The sequence below is a fragment of the Leuciscus leuciscus genome, assembly GCF_965113295.1.
Source record: "Leuciscus leuciscus genome assembly, chromosome: 24".
Taxonomy (NCBI): domain Eukaryota; kingdom Metazoa; phylum Chordata; class Actinopteri; order Cypriniformes; family Leuciscidae; genus Leuciscus; species Leuciscus leuciscus.
In genome coordinates this window covers 10,003,779-10,017,476 of record NC_138723.1, presented here as the reverse complement: position 1 = coordinate 10,017,476, position 13,698 = coordinate 10,003,779, and the positions used below count along the sequence as shown (strand labels likewise).

Here is a 13,698-nt window from a genome sequence, read left to right as displayed (position 1 = left end):
TCCCAGGCCAGTGGTTGGCGATGTCACTTTGTAAAGAAACACAGAGCCTATAGACTGAAAGCCTATAAGACTATAAGACTAGATGTGCATGACGTCACAGTTTTTGTGGTTTACACAGAGACAATAACGGTATCATTTTAAAACACATTCACTTTGAAAGAGGCTTTCAAGTCTTTTCCTTTTCAGGCCCCCAAGACATCACTGACATGTAAACGAATGACAAAAACGTATTCAAAGTTTTTGGTTTCTAGTTGAAAACAGAGTCATGTAAACGGCCCCTACACAGACTAACATAGACCAGCTAATAAACTGGCTAATGACCAGCGAATTATCAGGTTGGATCAGCTAATGACCAGCTTAGACCAGCTAATGGCTAGTTCAGATTACCTAATGACTAGTTTAGACCATCTTAAATCGGCTAATAACTAGTTTAGACCAGTTAATGTCCACCTCAGACCAGCTAATGACCAGTTTAGACCAGTCAGATATACACAGTTGTAACTATAATAATAAATATGGATAATTGTTTTTATTATTATTTATTGATATTTTTGAATTGTGTATACGTTTGAAAAATGCACATAGGCTAGATATATAATATTACTAATGCCTAAAACTTTTTTCTTCTATACTAATTCAGCTACTTGAATCTGAGTAAGGAAGAATCCTCCCCTCTAATGCCCAGCTAAACCCTCCCTCACCGTCCGTCACCCATCATGCTCTCAAATACGCATGGCAAACTCAAACAAGAAGTGAAGACATAAGGTGTGATATCTGTTGACTTGCACTGAGACATTGGCTTTGCAGCAGAGGAAATGCCCTCTAGCTCAGTCTGAGAGTAATTGAATCGAGTCTTTGCCTCCAGAGAGTCGGTCTGCTGCTCAGTTGAGTGTTTGCGCTTCTAAGGGAAGGAGCCTCGTATCCAGGCTCTGACAGGGAACCGGGAAGATGCTTTCTGGAGTCTATCATTTCACGCTTGCGGCGCTTCTGGGTAAGCTTTTCTTTTATCGTGTCATATTTTATGTGGTTACTGTTACATGAGTGGTATTGTGTAAAAAACCCGAGAGCGAAACTGTGCGCGTTATTTATTCGGTGCATCATTCCATATTCTGAGGACCATCATATATTATTGACGATCTGGTTTAAGGCTATATCGACTTTTCCCTAATACGGGCTGTTAAGATATTCTGAACATAATTCATTGTTATGTATTTTGTAGACGTAGATAACATTACTTGAGTGCTTATTTACGCTGCGTTTTTGCGCTTCACACCACGTCCATGCTTGTACAGTGTGTATAAAATGTTTCCCTCACAATGCACTTATACTAGTCTCACGTTTAGAGCAAGTGGACATATCTCTTGGTTGACATTTTGATATTGCTTTTCTATATTATTGTCACAATTACACTGACATACTGCATTTCTGAGTTACAGTGAATTTTAAAGGTGCACTCAGTAATTTTTTGCTAGTTAATTTTTTTTTAAACACTAAGAAATTAATATAATTTTTTTAAAATAAACCAACTGAATTACATAATGACTCCAGTTACATCAGTCTTCTTGAATAAGCTGTTTTATTCTGTAAAGCGGGTTTATGCCAGCTGCCCTGTTGGGATCACACCTGCTGTCTTGTGCAATTAAAGAAGTTATTAGTTATTATATTATAACAACAATATTATTATGTTTAATTTATATGGCACTTTCAGCCAGAGTGTAAACAAACTTCATACATCCAAGTCAATAGGTGTCAGTATAAAGTCCATTCAACTATTGGAATGAATTAAAGCCATCTAAACAAAAAATAAAAACTTAACGAGGGGACCTTTAAATATAAATCAACATTTTGGCTGTTGTTCATGAAGCTTGCATATTGACAACTTTTTAATCACCTTTCCTGTAAAATGTAATTAATGTTATTAAATGGCAACTTTTTATGAGGAATAGCATTCAGTGTTTCCTCAATGTTTAACCAAATGAAGAGAGCTCCTCAGATGTGTCCTTGGGTTCAGAGTCTTAGGAATGCATGTGATGCAGGCGCGTGACGTGCGTTAAGGAATTAAGTTGTGGATGCAGCTGCAGATAGAGGTTCACATTGACTCACATTAGGTGCATGCTCATCACACACTGTTGCTTCATTCATACAGTACACTTAACTCTAGTCAAGTCCCTATTGGTTAGCACACTTGGTGGTCCCTACCTGTATAAATAACATTGAAAATGCTTAGATGGTACTGTGAAGCATTCAGTAATTCACCATGATACCTTTTGGTGGTCTTATGTTAGTATACTGTAGGTCTTGTCCTTTACCTGCGCTTAGATCCTGCTAGTTTACAGATCAGCACCCTTGTGGACAACAGGGAAAATCCATGTTTGGCTCTTCCAGATCCCCAAAGACCCAGATGTGGTTATTGCTGTGGCGACATTTAAGCCGTGTGAATTCCTAATGGAGATGAACGTGCAAGTGTTTTTGGTTTGAGACCAGAAAATGTATCTGTTTTCAGTCAGCAGTGTATATGGATGTGTGGGACATCAAAGACATACATATCATACATGTCTAAAGGGTGTGGAACATGGTATAAAAAGCTGTATTGTGTATATAGATTGGGTAATTTCTTTATAAATAATTTTTTCACAATGTCTTTAGGTGTGGCTGTTAAGTCAGTGGAGATGTGACATTTTTTATTATATTTGTTATAATTAGCTTGCTTACAGAACTGTTTTCTAAATTGGATAAGACAATACGTAAAATGTAATAAACAAAAAACGTAAAATTTAAAAACAGTTTTTTGTTTGTATTTTTATATCATGACTTTTCTGTAATATTATGTTGATAAATGGTGCACACAATGACTTAAAACTCTAATTTAAAAAAAATTCTAATATTTATCGCAATAGCCTACTGTGTGTATATATACCTATATTTTACAATTGTACTAAAATTTGTATATTTTACTTATCTTACTAATATTTACTATATCGTAGACTAATGCATACATTAAAGTTCATTTTGTGAATGTTGAGATTTTTTTCCATGGATTAGCGGTGTGTCCGGTTTATCTCCAGGCTTTGATAGGAATGCATTCCTTCTGCGTGTGCTTTATGTACAGATTGCCTGCACTGTCTCAGATAAATAATGAATTCATCGAATGCTTAACAGATTCATAACAACGGAACGGTTTGTTTATGAATTTAAAGACATAGTTCAACCCAATATGAAAATGTCATCATTTACTCACCCTCATTTCTTTCTTCCGTGTAACACAAAATGAGATATTTTGAAAAATGTGAAACTTTGTTTTGGACCCCATTGACTTTTACTGTAAGGACAAAAACATTTATAAAAATATATAATTTTATGTTTCGCAGAATAAAGAAATGAGGGTGAGTAAATGATGAGTGAGTAATATTTTTGGATCAACTATCCCTTAACACATCTTCAGCGCAGACTCATTAACCTCGTTTCACTTCATTGAGTGATTTGTTTTTTGGCCTGCGCATCTAAAATGACTAACTGTAGATTCATTTCGTCTAATTTAATAATGTGCACCAAAAATAGAGTCATTAGGAGATGAATGGTCAAGTGTAGAGTGAGGCGGGCTGAAGTTAGCCATCTACCACTCCCCTCTCGCTGGCATTAAGAAGATCTCCACAGTTATAAATCTAGAGGACTTACTGGCAAGGGCTTCAAATCTCCCAGAAGACCTTGCTTTGAACTGTCTTCTTCCATACTTGGAAACATCGAAATGGCATTCCATTACATGCAGACAAGCCCCAGTCCTCTCAAAGGAACCACTCTGACTCATAATTATAGCAGAAGATGGTTGTCGACAGTGGACATGGTTCATACTGCACAGCTCCTGAGAGAAATAATATCCAGACCTGGCAAATTTGGAGTTGATGGTACCCAAAGAGGAGTTCATGAGCAGGTTGTTCATGGAAAATATCATAGTGGCATCAATAAAGTTTGGCAAACCACTTAGTTTTTCTGAGAACTGGCACAGAATGGGCAGTTCAGTTTAAATGATTATAATAGATATAATTACTGCTTTGGTGAGCCTCCAACTTAAACAACTATTCAAACAGCTACTGTGAAAACATTCACATTGAATATGATACATGACTACGCGATCTGGAACATTTCTTATTAATTGTTGAGATAAGGCTCGCTTTCTTGCTATTATGACATGATCACAGGAAGTATTCCGTGTTCCAGGGTATTTTAAACATTCTTGCTTGCTGGGAAAACTGCTCCTGTCATCTGCTTTGTGCCAGTAGGCTGTCAAGAGCTGGAAAAGTACTGCTGGTTGTTTGGGCGAGTGAACCGGAGGCTGGCACATCTCTCTGTGCTGCTCCATTCCTCTGATCCATCAGATATGCCAGTGACTGAAGTTTCTGATCCCATCTGCACATACTTAGCTTCCAGAGCTTCAAAAACATCTCCAAATTTGATCTACAAGTGACTTTGAAAGGAAAATCATGTCTTTCGTTTCTAGTTGGTCAAAAAACAAATGCGCTTATAGAATGACATAAGGTTAGTTATCTACAATTAGGGGTAGTACACCAAAAAAAAAAAAAAAAAATGAAACTCTAGATGGCACAGTGGTCCTTAACTCAATCTGTTTGCAATCACATCATTTTCTATAGGGCACAGCTTATTGGTTCCTGTTGTATCAGTAGCCAATGAGCTGTTCAACCTTTAAATGGTCAGGTTGTTGTCCAAGAGTTGTCAAGACAGAAATAAAAATTCTGTCATAATTTACTCACCCTTATGTCGTTTCAAACCTGTATGACTTTCTTTCTAACAAATGTATTTTGAAGAATGTTGTGATTTTTTCCATACAATGAAAGTCAATGGGGTCCAAAACAACATTGGACTCCATTAATGTTAATTTTATGGACAGTTTTTTTTTTTTTTTTTTTTACAGAAGAAAGTCATAATTGTTTGGAACGACATGAACTGAACTTTTGTTATGAATAGTGCATCTGGCTTCAGAGCTTATTTTTTCTTAGTTTCTTATCTAACAGTTTCTTACATGTTTGAAACACACAACTGTGGTCTCATACTTAAAAAAGGATACATAGGAAGTAACACTTCTGAGACCGGAAGACTATCATTGTTAGCATTTAAATTTGCTGAGATCTTTGCACTTCTTTGTAAGAACTATAAAGGAAACTCTGCAGTTGATCTCATTTTCCTGTTCTGCTTTCTGCTAGTGCAAAAATCAATTTATTCTCAGGTTTTTTTTCTCAATTGCTTAGACACATTTTATTGAAATTTATATAGTTTCTCAAAACTGTAACATAATACGTCCGTAATCTACATAAATTATTATTATTTTATTTTTTTACATTACTGGGTAAATTAAGCATAATTTAAGGAAAAGTAGCTTTGCAACTATCAGTTTGTAGTGCATGAACGTCACAACTTTCTGAATGTTACATTAATGTGATGAAAACTGTAAAAAAGCACATTTTTGAAACAAAATACTGTAAATTATATTTCTTAAATATTCATCCATAGTTTGAGACACAGTTTATATGACAAATATGCAATTACGTTTATTCTGAATCAGCATATTGTCTCTTGCCACAAGTTACTGTACTGCATCTCTCTTGTTTCTGTCATATACCTTCTAGCTTTCGATAGAAAAGGTCAACTACAGTAGCACAGATCACATCAGACACAAATGTTTGGGTGTTACATACCAGGAAGGAGCCAGGCAGTTAGAGGGTTGGGGGTGAGAAGTGAGAGGGATTTGTGATGTCAGATTTGTGATGCCGTTTCAGAAGCGCTTGTTCTTTTTAAAGCAGCATTCCTCAAAATGAGTTCTTCTGTAGTAATGAAACATTACAGGGTAAACCCCTGTTCTCCCATTAAATGTTCAACATAACCAGCCAGACATTTTGAAGCATCTTTAAAACATAACCCGAGGGACACAACCTGGTGACCTCTCTCTCAAAGGCCATAAACCTCACAGCATAAAAATAATGAGAGGGAACTGATTCTATACAGGTGCTATTTCACCCATGTGTCGCTGTTTATGAGCTGGCTGGGAAACTGTGAACATCATAGTATAGGAGTATCAGATTCAGGACAGTTGACAGAACTGTCAAATTCCATGTTGGGTGTTTTGCATTTTTTTATCATGTTTTTATGCTAATGCAAACTTTTGTTTTTCTGTTATGTTTTGAACACCACTATTTATTGATTGATTTTTGTTTTTTCAATGTAAATGTAAGCAGTGAAACATTATTTAGCTGATATAGTGTGTGGGATTTTTCAGAGTCTCTTTCTGCAGGTATGTTCGTTATGCCAGTAGGTGGCGACAAGTTACTATAAGTGAGTCATTGAATCATTCACTCAACCGATTCGTTAAAAACTGCTGATTCATGGTTGTCTGCATCCGAATGCTCATACATTACGTACTATAAAAAACAGTAATTAATAGAATTCATAAAACAGTTTGTGAAAAGTAAATGACCTATTACTTCCGAAGAAATTATGAAGTGCGTATGATAGACACTTTACAATCCTATGAGGCCACGGGAGGAGAGTTGTGAAGTAGCAGTGAAGTAACGCAACTAATGTAGGTAGGTCAGATGACGCAGTTTTTAAGAATAAGTCATTGAATCATTCACTCAACCAGTTTGTTCAAAACCACTGATTCATTCTGTATTCATTCACTACTGTGTCACTCTTTCACTACAGCGGCTGTTTGGAATTGCTTTTGTTTGCAGACATAGTAACTCTCAATATTGTGTCTAAAATCAAAATGTAAATAACTCAATGTTGTTAACTTCTTGTTTATTGAACTGATGAAAAAAGAGAAAAAGAGAATCCAGATACTTATTCCCTAATTCCTTAATAATTCACGTGTATTTCCCCTTTAAATAATGTGACAACATTTTTGCTTATACCTTTATATATATATAAAATCTTTTTATATAAAGATACGTTACTAAAATAAAATATAGTGGGCTGTATTTAGGAGGACAGTGCAAGAGAAAGCTAAACAATGTTCATCTTTATGAGCCTTTTTTATCTGTCATGTGATTGAACTTCACATGGTATTTGCGAAGAAAAGGCAAGAATGCCCCTATTATGATCGCATTATCTCCACTTAAGCGCTACAACAAATAGCATATATCTTCTAGATGCAGAAAAGTAAATCTTTTACTTTTATTAATAATGTTGATGTGCTGCACGACAACACAGAGCTCTTATTTTATCAAGCCTCTAAGGCACACTAAATAGAAACATCATCATTTATCTTGCCATATCAATGGTTTTTGCTACTGTGTCTGTATAATGATATCTGAAATGTGTGCTTATACCATATATTTGCATTTGCTGCCAGTCTATAAAATACTGCCGTTTTTTCCCCCCCATCTCACCATAATATTTAGCTTGAACTTTGCCCTCTACAGAGACTTCATCCCCAAACTCACATGAATCAAGTACCATCCGGGACAACTAGGCAAGCTTTGAGTTGAACGGCCACTCCAGCTGTGAGACATAAGTCAGTCCATGTACATGATGTAGGACTGTTAATTTCAGCAGCATGTAAAACGGCAGTCTCAGGGAATGTTGGCATTCAGCACAGCTCCAGGAAGTGAACTGGATAATGTCTGCTGTAGTGAATCGAACTCCCCTCCAGCGGGACAGCAGAACGAGCTAACTGTTTCCAGAGCCGTGCTATAGCACATGTGACATTCTGTGATTAGCCACGGGGGATGTTTCGATTTAATCTCATGCTGCAGATAGACAGACTAACCTTTTCCTTTTGGAAGGAGGGCAGCGCTATTTATTTGACCTAATTTGCAATAATTGCTAAAACATCTATTTTGTGGCTAATTTTGCTTTCTGATTGGAGGGGATCTCAGAATCTGAATATGTCAATGTCCTGGATAATCAAACACAGATTTTTTTTGTCTGGTCAGAAAATATATTTATATAGGCTAGTTGTTCAGTCTAGAAAAGAGGGCGCAGGGCAGGCTAATAGGTCCTTTACATGCCATCTGCACAAAATTACATCATTACCGCATGGCACAAGCTGATTGGCCTCTGGTGATCCTGCAGCCAATGAGATTGCTTCCTCAACATTTAAATTGTCTGGTTCATTGTTTGCTGTAAGCTAGCGCTGCAGCACTCAGAAGTGCTCTGACACCTTCCACCTCCCCCAGCTCCACCTGTCTAGATCTGCTATGGGATTTACAGTATGTATGTCTATTTATGCAGCAGCAGCATATCTTACATGCTCACAGAAGTGTGTCTGTGTATCTATTAGCAGAAGCAAGTCCATATTTGTTTTGTAGCAGATATAATCCACCAAGAGCAAATACATTAACGTTGCCATATACAATAACAAGCTAAAACTATTCCGAAAGTTGTCATGATTGAATAAACGAATGTAAATATATGTATTTATGCTCATTTATTTTAAACTTAGCAATACATTTTATATTTGATACATGTTATATTAGCAATATATTTGGCCCATTATTTGTATATTATATTTATTTTGTCATATGGGATGTCATAACATCAATAGGTTACCTTAAATTGTTTCCTGACTGTATGTGTTAGTGATTCTCTGGCCATTATTTTTGTGGGTTGAGATGCAGGAAGTGACCCGCTTCGCCCCGCGATGTGTATTTTTAGTCTCATAACATTTCTGTGTGATGTTTGAGCAAGCCTGGGTTCCTGGCCCATCTGTGCTCCGTGTGGCTGGACTGTGTGGGAACCACAGTTTTCGGGGAGTGTCTGGGTGTGTTTGTGTGTGAGTGTTTGCACAGGGTGGGCGTTTGACAGAACATGATCAGGGGTCTCTCTCCCTGCTAGTGCGGAGGAAACTGGAATAAAAGCTTCTGTAATCAGCAGGGAGCATTATGTCATTCTGTGGGCGTACTTTTTCATGGCCAGTAAAACGCTGGTCCTCCAGAGGACACATCTGAAGGCAGAGTATTCAGGAACAGTATATTGGGCCTGTGTGGTGAATTCACTAAAGAGTTCTGCCACTTTCACATGCGACATTTCAGGCTTATTTAATTTAGCAATGGTACATGTGCTCAAATAAAATGATTTTATTTAAAATGGATAAAATGTTGTTATTTTCGAAGCGAAAGCACCTCCTTTCTATGTGCAAATTGCGTTTACCACTACATTTGTGGGAATGGTTGCGTTTGAATAAAACAAGTGAATCTGTTGTAGAGCCTAATGTTTACTAATGTTTATTTAATAACCAATTAATCTGCTGTTTTCTTTTTATTATTTAATTGGTTAAGAAAACATTTAATTTTCTGTATTTTATGTTATTCCACATTTCACCCAATGTTGTCTTTCAAACAATGCGCAAATAACAAAGATAGTAAATGTATCCATGTAGGCTAAGCTTTACATTATGTGCAAAAAAAAAACAATCATAGTAACACATTAAAGGTGCATTGTGTAATATTTAGGAGGATCTGTTGACAGAAATGCAATATCATATACATAACTATGTTTTCAGTGCGTATAAAGACCTTACTTAATGAACTGTTATGTTTTTATTACCTTAGAATGAGCCATTTCTATCTACATACACCGCGGGTCCCCTTACATTGAAATGCGCCGACATGTTTCTACAGTAGCCCTAAACGGACAAATGCGTTTCGTCACTATGTTGTTCTTCGGGCAAAGAAGCTAGCTAAAGTCAGCGAATAAAACACTGACACAATGATGAACAAGTAACAATAATATTCGCAATAACATATCGTTTTACTGAATAATAATTTATTTCTTAATTTATCTTTGTAAAGAAACCTCTTGCTTAACTGACTACTCTCTGCTCTCTCAGACGGTGACATCTTTCCTGTCGGCCTCCGTAACTTCTGTTGGTTGCAATTCGCAGCCTCACCACTAGATGCCGCTAAAAATTACACAGTGCACCTTTAATGTCATATGTTTATCTATTGAATGTACTTTTTTCGACTGTGCTTTAGTTGTTGATCTATCATCTAGCATGAACACCCTCAAACCATCCAAAATACCCTCGAAACCGCATAGCAACACCCTAGGAACTCGCCCGAGTACCCCAGAAACCACATAGCAACACCCTATACCACACGAAATACCCTAGCAACCGCATATGACAATTTGTCTGAGAGACTTAAAACCTTAAAACTTAAAGCTTTTAAAATTGATTCAAACTTAAAACTACTTCAAATTCAAATAGTTTAAATTTCAAGCTTCTAAAACTGCTTCAACCTTAAAACCTTTAAGCTTTTTAAACTCTCTCTCTCTAAACTATTTCACACAAGCTTTTACAAGTACTTCAAACTTTCAGGCTTTCTCAAGCCAACATCAAAGTTTGTTCACAAACTTTACTCATCTAGTTACTATTATATTATTATTGTAACTCTATAAAAATGAAGAAATACAAATTACTGTTATAAATTACAATTGTCTATTTAAAAAAAGAATATTCGATAATTATATGTCTAATAACTATGTTATTTTACACTGAAAGTTACAATATTTATGTATTAAATTCTTCACCAAGGGTTTGCAAACACACGTTTGGGAAACCCTAATTTAACTAAATAAACAAAATATACAATTAATTAATTAGCACATTAGTAATGGCCAGATTTTGTTAGGACATACTATAATACATACTGGTTATAATATAAATAGTTATTAATGTCTTTTTATTCTATATTGTCGTTTTAGTGAACTTAATAAACCAAGGAAGTGTATCCTACATTGTGTGCATGTCAGTACTCCGATTCATTCAGATATATCAGCCCTTTTGGCCAGGAAAGAAAGCGACAAGGAGTGTGTGCATGAGGACACATTTACTTAATTATCTTGAGATCTGCTTTGTCATGAAAGAGCATGTGTGAGCCAGACAAGGCCTCGACCCAGGCCTCGTTTCTCAATCACACTGCTCTCCTGCTGCCAAATGGGCTGATGTAAAAGTCTTAACACAGATAAATCCAACACATTGCCAGCATTGGATGACTACATTTTACAGCGTTATACAATTAATCACATTTTGGCACTAAACATATGATACATGATCAAACCTGAAGGGGTAAGACAGCGTCATTTAACGTGCTTTGACCTTATCTGCAATATAAGCTTGGAGCTTTACCAGCTTGTAGCGATCCAAAATGTGTTCCCAGTTTTCTTGTCATATCTCCACGGATACCAAGGCTTGTACCATAAACATTTGGGCGTGATGATAATATTGTGATGATGTCACTATGATGTCATTGTGAAGTGTCATCCAGCTATGTTAGTTATAATAGTTTGGCAAAGTTTTCAGAAATGAAAGCATAAAAGGTCATGCATGCTTTCTGAAAACTTTGGAAGAATAGAAAGATCAAAACATGCCTACGATTCTTTCGTATTGTCTGCATATTGTTTTTGTCCATTTGTGGATGTGTGTAGGCTACCTTTTTTCTTTTTCTTTTTTATACTTTAGCCCTGCATGTAAAGCATGTCCTGTTAAGTAGAAATGAAACATTTAGCAGATGCTCAGTTGTGACTTGCATGAAGTGCTTTTGATCCATGTGTGAGACTTTTGATTCTTTTGATATTTGATACATTTCAAGACAAAAAAAGAGGCATACACAGAAGAGTTGCTTTCTGTATTGAATATGAATAATAAAAAGACTGTGTACTAAAAAGAATGGCAGGAAATGTGTTTCTGTTGAGTTGTCCTTACAAGCTGCACGCAGAAACATACAATGCAGCCAATGTAATCAAAAGCAAATTTAAATATATACCCAAATTAATTGGAATTGATATTGTGACAGTTTTTCACATATTTGACATTGTTGCAGCTCCTCTCTTCCCAGTCTGGCAGTAATGCTCTGTTTAGTTCCTTTCTCTATGAAGCCCCTCCTTCTGAAAAGCTCAGTGTGCTCTGATTGGTCGGCTGGACCAGTGTGTTGTGATTGGTCAAACACTTTGCATATTTGGGAAATGTCCCACCCCTTAACCATATCTGCGAGTTTCAATACACTACTAACTAACTCAACTAACTAACTACACGCCGCGTTTTTTTTATTTTGCGGATGCCTTGGGCGGGAATTATTTAAATGAGGAATATTGGGATGTTCATTCCTGGAAGAAAACTCAAGACTACAATGGAGGCGTTTCAGGTACAATGCACACTTACTGTATATTTGTGCTTTGTAACTTTGCAGACCTTTTTCATTCTCAAAGTACAACATTACACACTAAAGAAAATTGAAAATGTATAAAAATGCATAATTCCTCTTTAAGAGAGAGACGGTTGAATCTTGACTGTAGATATTGATGTTGTAGAGCCGTGATCCATGCGTCTGGGCATCTCTTCTCCATTTGTGATCAATGCAAAGGGCCTCTTTGGCTGGTGGCCATCTTGAATCACCTAATTGACTTAGTATTTTCTCTATATTGTAGCGGGTTGAAATCAATCAAGTTTATTGAGAGAATGGATGAAACTTTTCCATTCACCATTATCATGAATCCAGCAAAAATGACTGAAATCTAATGCAAGAGTGTTTTTAAGGGTGTATTCCCAAGGTTTCAGAGATTTGTGTGTCGTTGTGTTTGCATAAGCGCTGTGTGTGTATGATTTGTAGCGCGTTTGCAAAGCACTAGCTCACTGTGTGCTGCGAGCGCGTCCTGCTTTAAACCTCAGCAGGAAGTCTTGCCTTTTCCTCGCGTTACACATTACAAACACAAGTGTATATTCTCCTGCTTTAGAGGATGGTGTTCGTCTGTGAGGAGATAGACGTAGTCGAGGAGGAAACCAGCTGTCCGGTTGCCTTTGGCTCTCTATGTCTTTGTTTACAGAGTCAGTGGATTGCAGAGGAAATTCATTCTGTTTATCTAACTTGCAAATCCGACCCAAAACAAAACAGCTGCCCCTCAGGATAAGAAAGGCCCATGTGCTGGCACATATCTTCTTCTTCTTCTTCCTGTTCTGCTGCTGCTTCTTCAGTGTCGTCTCTGTCTGTCTTCTTCTGTCTCTTTGTCATACTTTTGTTGCTCTTCTTGCTTTTCCAAAAACATCAAAAACATGCTTGAGGACATTTGTTGTTTATCTAACTTGCGAATGTTCTTCTTCAGGTTCTTCATCGTGTTTTTCTTTAGATTTTCCATTGAGGCTTTTGCAGCTTTTTCATCATCATCATCATCAACATCTTCTTCCAAATTCTTTTTCTTCTTCATTCAACTTCTTCCTCTTATCATTCTTTGTAGGCTATTCATCATCTTTTTCATGTTTCATTGTCTTCATCTACTTCAGCTTCCTCTTTGCCTTCTTCACCGTCTTCTTTCTGCTCTTCTTTTCCCAAACACATTGATTAGTGTGCAAAAGAAATGTGTTCTGTTGCACATTTTCTTCAGATTCTTCAGTGTTTTTTATGTTCTCCTTCTGTATCTTATTTGTCATTATCTTTTCCAGATTCTTCTTGGCCTACTTGAGCTTCAACAGCTTCTTTTAAGACTTCCTTTTCAAATTCTTCTTCATTCTTTTCGTTTTACATAATTTTTATCGCCTTTTATCAGCTTTGTCTTCATATTCAGATTGTTCTTAGTCTTCAGCTTCATCATGTTCATCAGCTCTGTGTTAGTCTTCTCCACCTTCATATTCTTTAGCATCTTCATGTTTATCTTCAGCTTTTACAAAACACATTATTTCTAGATTGTGGAGGAAAT

At 36.6% G+C, this 13,698-nt stretch overlaps 1 protein-coding gene across 1 annotated transcript in view; it reads left to right on the top strand.

Moving 5' to 3' along the window:
* Positions 1 to 730: 730 nt before the first annotated feature.
* itga1 (integrin, alpha 1) overlaps positions 731 to 13,698 on the top strand; it is a 46,359-nt gene continuing 33,391 nt past the window's right edge. Inside the window, exon 1 of the mRNA XM_082157726.1 lies at positions 731 to 991. Within this exon, the coding sequence (XP_082013852.1) occupies positions 949 to 991 (43 nt within the window). The 5' untranslated portion in view covers positions 731 to 948. The remainder of the gene's footprint in view (positions 992 to 13,698) is intronic.